Genomic DNA, 6,805 nt, shown 5'->3' with positions numbered 1-6,805 from the left:
TTATATATATATATATATATATATATATATATATATATATATATACAGGGTGAATCAGAATAGTCGAATCAGTTTTTTGTCCTATGAAAAAATTATCGACCTCATCTAATTATCGAATGTGTGCGTGTGTGTAAAAATAAAATCTTGTAACAATTTTCACAACTCAAACGGGCCTGTTTTTGCGTTAGCAATTCGCACGGTGTTATCCACGCATCCAATCTATATGTCGTCGTCGTCGTCTCTTTCTCTCTCTCTCTCTCTCTCTCTCTCTCTCTCTCTCTCTCTCTCTCTCATGTACATACATCGATAGTTATTACATTGTATGTGCATTAATGTTAAAATTTATTTATGCTGCTTATATTTTAATGTAATATTATATTTGAATGAAGCCATTGTGAAAGGTAGTATATAAGAAAGCTTAATGGACAAAACGCTTTACATGTATGTGAAACAAACCTAAAGATGAAATATAACATACCAATAATAGTTTTGAAGCTTGTTCGAAGTTCAAAATCCGATAAAGGTGATACTGCTGCCGGATGACGTAATAAAATTTTAGGTGCTATTACGATCAGAGGTTTTCGATAATCCCTTATCATCTATAAATTTATGATTTCGAATTATATTTAAATATTTAAATTGCTACTTATGGAATGATTTTCCGATCCAAGGGGATGAGCATAAAAATCTCGTCGTGCTTTGAAAGCATATAAATAGAGCAAAAATTTGAGCCTAAAATCAATTCGCTGTCTGCATTTTAACTGACACTTTACTCTTGCACCGTTGTTATAATATTTATCGAAATATTTATTGATATATACGTGTATCTTTTAAACCGTTACTGTTACAATAATTTTGATATTAAAAGCATATAAAAAACACAATTTTACTGTACTAATTTTTTGATTTTGTATATGATTTAATAAAGGAGGCGCTAACTTAACGTTAAGCCAATACCCCCACTCTTTAATCGCGATTTTCTGCTAAACCGAGCACAAAAATTGGCATTAGAGCACATAATTAGCACATAAGTAGCACTCAATCCTGGCATAGGTGCTATTTTGATTTTTTGTGAGGGAGGGGTGCTAGCTTAACAGACATTTTTTCTTTTTATACTGATAAATTCTTTCTCTTACCTGTCTTCTTAATAAATGGAAATATTGTGCTGGTTCACTGGGATTCACAATATGTATGTTAACATCATCACCATCAACACCGTTTTCCTTACTGTCCGTTAATTGTAAAAATCTTTCAAGTCTGCAACTACTATGTTCCGGCCCAGCACCGTCATATCCATGTGGTAAAAGCATTGTTAGACCGCTACTTAGCATCCACTTTGCTTCTCCATTTGTTATATATGTATCAATAATGATTTGTGCTCCATTGAAAAAATCTCCAAATTGAGCTTCCCAAATAGGCAACGTAAACGGTGATGCTATACTTATACCATATTCGAAACCTAGTACAGCTTCTTCAGATAGAATGCTGTTGGCTATCTCTAATTTGCCAGTTTGATTGTCAACCATGGAATTTAGTGGAATAAAAATAGCTAAAAATTTATATCTGTATAATAATAATACTTTTAATAGACGTATACACGACAAAAAATAATAACATTAATAAGTATAAATTATGTGAATATTTAGTATTCGATTATGTATCAGTAAGACACCTTCTGTAGATTGATCAACGAGCATTGCGTGCCTCTGCGAAAAAGTACCACGGCCCACATCCTGTCCACTTATTCTTACGTTATATCCTTGATATAATAAAGAACCGATGGCTAATGCTTCAGCAGTTGACCAATCCAATGCGTTACCGCTTTCGATTTTTTTTAGACGATTTTGGACATGATTCTTTAATAATTGTGGATGAATAGCCTACATTATAAAATATAATTATTGACGTTAAAATGACTACAGCTTGTTATCTGGGATATGTAGCAGTTATGACGCGAGTTGAATACATATTTATCTATTCTTACAAAATTTGATGGCACTTGAACACTTTTTTTTCCGACAAAATGTAGCAAATCTAGTTCAACACCAGTATCCCATCGCGTTATATTAGCTTCAGCTTGTTTCATTTTCGCCCATCTTCCAGCATAAACGGTTGACGGTTTCGATGTGTTTTTCGAAGATTCTTTCAGAGTCTTATTCAACCACGTTGTGTGATTGTCGATGATATTTTCAACGTTTTCTCGAGTAAGAATGTTGATGTCTATTAACTTCTCTGCATATCGATCTGGTATAGATCTATATTAAAAGAAAAATTCATATTATTTTGTGACTATTTTACAGACTCTCTTTGTAATTATTATATAATTTATTTAAAAAAAATGATAAAGTATTAATTTATTTCTACATAGCACTTTATCCTGAGAATGTTTCAAATTAATCCTGATTTTCAAATGCTATCCCATGGACGTCTCAGTAAATAAGTAATGTCTAAGATGTCCAATAAAAAAGATATCGTGAGATATCTTACGAACATTCAAGGATTATGACAAGCTATCTTTTATACATTGTATCACAGACAGTACAGTAAAAAATGGAAAAGTAAGATATTTTCAAAGTTAATCTTTAAGACATCTTATGTTCCGATTTTGGATGACTTACGCACGATTTTGTATAATTTTATACATGAGGGGGTTAGTAATTGTAGGATCATCTAGTTCATTGTGACCCCATCTTCTGAAACAATTTAAATCAACAAACACATCCTTTCTGAAATGTCTTTGATATTTAAAGGCTATTCTTGCCGCTCGCACAACCATCTATAATATATTTTTAAATTATTATACGTAAAAATTCACTATTAGCAAATGTTAATATCTTACTTCGAAGATATACCTCAGGATTGTCACCGTTTACATGAATTACAGGTGCAGATATAATTTTTGCTAAGTCTGTGCAATATCTCGATGATCGACTCCTTGAAGGTGGAGACGTAAAACCTAATTGATTATTAATTATTAAATGAATTGTACCACCAATTTCAAAATGTGGCGTTTTGCTTAAAACTAAGCATTCCTGATTAACTCCCTGTCCTGGATAGGCAGCATCTCCATGTATCTGAACATTTTTAGTATTAAATAATAATATAAATAGACATTTTGAAATATGATAGAGAAATAACACAATTCAATAAAAAGTTCAAAGAGAACTATTTTTTACATTTTTTAATGTTCAATTTTGATTAATTGTTAACTTTGTAATCTTTTTTATTGATTTATTCGACAAAAATTTGTATTAAATATGACAGGCAGTTATCGAATACGAGGGTTTTCGAAAATTCTATTAGATTACAAAAAACTGAAAATATGTGTTGTTAAAAGTCGTAAATAAAGTATGTTTCTTAACTTTTATTATATAGACTTTCTTTATTCTTTCAGGTCAATATATATTAATCTTTTGTATAAACTTTAATTTGTACAAGTATACATATTTTAAAAAATGCTTATAATTATTTAACATGTGAAATGGTATCGCTTTACATTCTTTTATTTATATTGCATCTCAAGAAAAATATGTATAATTAAAAATATACAACAACTCTTAAAAGAATATTTTCTTAACTTTTGTCAGTAAGTATATATTATGTTGCAAGGTTGGTGATATTTCTACCCAAGCAACAATTCGACGTCCTTGGATGTCCGACACAGCGAAGTTCAATCATTCGTATTTAAAAAGCCACATCGAATAAGATAAAAGACACGATGAAATTCCTCAGTGAAACATTTTTACCCTTTTTTTTGATAAAATAGCAACGAGATGATGCATTGAAAGTGAATCTCCGGGTTTCAAGATAAAAATTAATAAAGTTTTTAGTTCTCGGACCTTATGACGAAGACAGCTGTCTTTCTCTTTTTTCCAAAAATTTAAATATAAGAAATTATATATAAATTATTATTTAATATAAGAAAAGAATAATATTTTCATATTATTCTTTTGTGCTTCTAATGGCACATCAATTCTCTGTGCCATTGGAGGTTGGACGTAGCAACGATTTTTATTACTCGCCTTTGGGCGGTACATTTGTACATACAAAAAAAAAATATTTGTACATACAAAAGACATATCGGATATCTTCGGGGACATATTCGGTACGTCCATATATGACAAATGCGACGTCGTTTAAATATCCAACGTCGAATTGTTGCATCATACGTATGCAATCTTTTTGAGGCCAGACATTTTAATGTTATTGCAATGTTATAGTGACGTTTCAGCAATTCATTTTACAACGAATTTGACATGTTTTTGCAAACTTAATTTCTATTCATGGTTATGGCTAGATGGTAATTACTAGATTCAAATTCCTATTCGAGAGATGACATAATACAGATCATGACAGAAGACTTGTCGATGATGAAAGCCTTTCTCTACCATGATACAGATAACATGATTCCCAATTCTTTCGAACTTTTTTGACAAGATGGCATGCTGGAAATCCCTAACATATCTTTTCATTACTTTTTGTATTTATGTTAAACAAAAACTAATAAACATTTAGCCATACCAAAATTTGCAGATATTTACTAAATATGTAAGTGTATAAAAAGTGTGAAAAAATATTTATAGCAGTTTTCTTTAAAAAAATTCGCAGAAACAAGCTACATCTTCGCGCTCTAAACAGCCCTCTGGAATACTTTCTTAAATAAAACTTTTCCGACACATTACAAGTCATAGCTGTGATAATTTAATAATAAAGTGTATCACAATTAATTTTTTTTTGCAAACTCCAAATTTTTCAAAATATAATTTAATAAATATATTGAAGATTAAAATTATATTCAGCATAAAGAAACTGCTGAAAATAATTATTAGATATTTATTTTAAGTTATTAAGGTCCGGTTGCATCAATGTTACTTTGACTTTAAGCGAAACTTAAAACTCTCCGTCTCATTTTAAAGCGAAAAAGAGACAAAAACAGAGAGTTTGAAGCTTTATTTAAAATCAAAATGTTGGTGCAATCGGGCCTAGAAAAGGAAGAAAAGTTATTTTTTGTTAAAAAATATAACATACATATGTCGAAAAAAGTTTCTCAATTAATACAGGTTTTTAATATTTATATTAATGAGAAATTTCCTTTATTAGTTATTAACATGTAGCATCTATAATTTACCTGAATGTTTATTACTTTATCGCTCCATATTGCATCTTCATTATCGCTGTATGCAGCTTCTTTTATTGTCTGCATAACTCCTCGTGTTTTTCCCATCGACACGGGATTTACTATTTCTAAGTGCGACGGATTTCGAAGCATGGTTACGTGAAGATTCTTTTTATCTATGTTAAGATCAGTAGAGCTTACGAGGTGGCTAATTACATCTCCAGTACATCTGGTCGCATCCGGAAATTCAGAAAGTCCTCGTAATTTACGAAATAATTTCTCTGGTGGAAAGTTTAGTAGTCCCGTTAATAAATTAAGGCGGCCGCGGTGTGCAGCGCAAATAATTATGTGTTCCAAATTATCTAGAGTAATAACATTGTAATTAAATAATCTTTCACGCAACGAATGGTATTGTTACTAAATAACATTATGGTTTACATTTACAGCTTACCATGCATTTTGCATATAATTTATATTATATAAGTAACTAGACCTTATATGATTCTAATAAGATTTGCGATCTTTTCTAATTTTTTACCAAGTCCAAAGTTGAGATTTAACGGTCATATTAAAAAAAGGGAACATTTCTCTATGATAATAAAAAATATGAGAAATTTTCAAATATTTTTATATAAGTACTGTAAAAATTCAAAAAGATTAGTATTCCTGGAGTAGGAATGCAAGAAGAAAATACTACAGGAAAATATACACCACTACAAGAAAATATACCAGGTGTTTCAGACCATAGCACCCTTTTTTATCTTTGCAAGTTAATCGTGAGTGTTCAAACAAAAGTTGTAGGGTTTAAAAAGATCTATTCATTGAATTTATCAGTTGACCTTTTTTGATTGCGTCGCTAAGGTCAAGGTCAAGGTTACGTAAAATTTTTAAATGGGACACGTCCTATTTTAGATTGCAAAATCTAATTTAGATTCTAATTTAGATTCCTGAATCGTTTCTTGACCAGAGAGAAAAATGGGGTAGAACATTTTCTGCCTCGAGCGTTCTCGGTTAGCGGTTGTAGCTTATCTTTCTACTGGCTTCGGCAAGAAAACAAAGGTACAGTTCTCCGATCGTTCTTGGTAGCCGATATCGCTAAAGATAATAGAAAGAAGCAATAAGTAACTTGCAACGCATAAGTTACTTTTTTTCTACGATAACGAATAAAAGTAACTATCATAATTACAAACAAAAAGATACTGTTTTCAATAATGAGTGATTTTTTCAATCAGTTACAAGCAACGTTCGATTTTCCTAAGTCTGGTATTATTATTATTAGAGCTTGGATTAAAGTTTTGAGATCGCGACAACCATAGCTCTCCTCCCTACACCTTATCCCTCATCGCCGCGTCACTTCATCGCTCGCCACGGCTTCGAGCGAGGTACATCGGTCGGCGGATAATCCGAACTCTAATCATTACCGTCATCAAAATTCATAACGTCATTATCAAATTGTTATTATAAAAAAGTAATACGATAAGAAGTAATGGCGTTACAAGAAACATGTACTTCTCTGGTTATCATATGTGTAATACCTAGATATAAAAGTAACATTGATTCATATAATTTTGTTTCTCTAAAATTTTATTTTTTTAAGAAAAAAAAAAAGAAAAGTATAGTCAATTAGGCCCAATTTTATGTATGTACGTACAATATAACTTTATGCTATTTTTTTTTCAAATTTTCACT

The 6,805-nt window shown here is 30.8% G+C and overlaps 1 protein-coding gene across 2 annotated transcripts in view; it reads right to left on the bottom strand.

Moving 5' to 3' along the window:
- Window positions 1-6,805, bottom strand: part of LOC108753054 (probable 2-oxoglutarate dehydrogenase E1 component DHKTD1, mitochondrial) — a 12,738-nt gene that overhangs the window by 1,562 nt on the left and 4,371 nt on the right. For both annotated transcript variants that reach the window (XM_018494389.1, XM_018494390.1), the window contains 7 exons: window positions 5,129-5,478; window positions 2,853-3,074; window positions 2,619-2,776; window positions 1,985-2,255; window positions 1,673-1,880; window positions 1,137-1,549; window positions 479-599 (listed from right to left, as the gene is read on the bottom strand). In XM_018494389.1, coding sequence (XP_018349891.1) covers window positions 479-599; window positions 1,137-1,549; window positions 1,673-1,880; window positions 1,985-2,255; window positions 2,619-2,776; window positions 2,853-3,074; window positions 5,129-5,478 — 1,743 coding nt within the window. The remainder of the gene's footprint in view (window positions 1-478; window positions 600-1,136; window positions 1,550-1,672; window positions 1,881-1,984; window positions 2,256-2,618; window positions 2,777-2,852; window positions 3,075-5,128; window positions 5,479-6,805) is intronic.

Source organism: Trachymyrmex septentrionalis, unplaced genomic scaffold (genome assembly GCF_001594115.1).
Source record: "Trachymyrmex septentrionalis isolate Tsep2-gDNA-1 unplaced genomic scaffold, Tsep1.0 scaffold63, whole genome shotgun sequence".
Lineage (NCBI taxonomy): Eukaryota > Metazoa > Arthropoda > Insecta > Hymenoptera > Formicidae > Trachymyrmex > Trachymyrmex septentrionalis.
The sequence above is the reverse complement of the archived record's forward strand: the minus strand, read 5'-3'. Positions and strand labels throughout refer to the sequence as shown.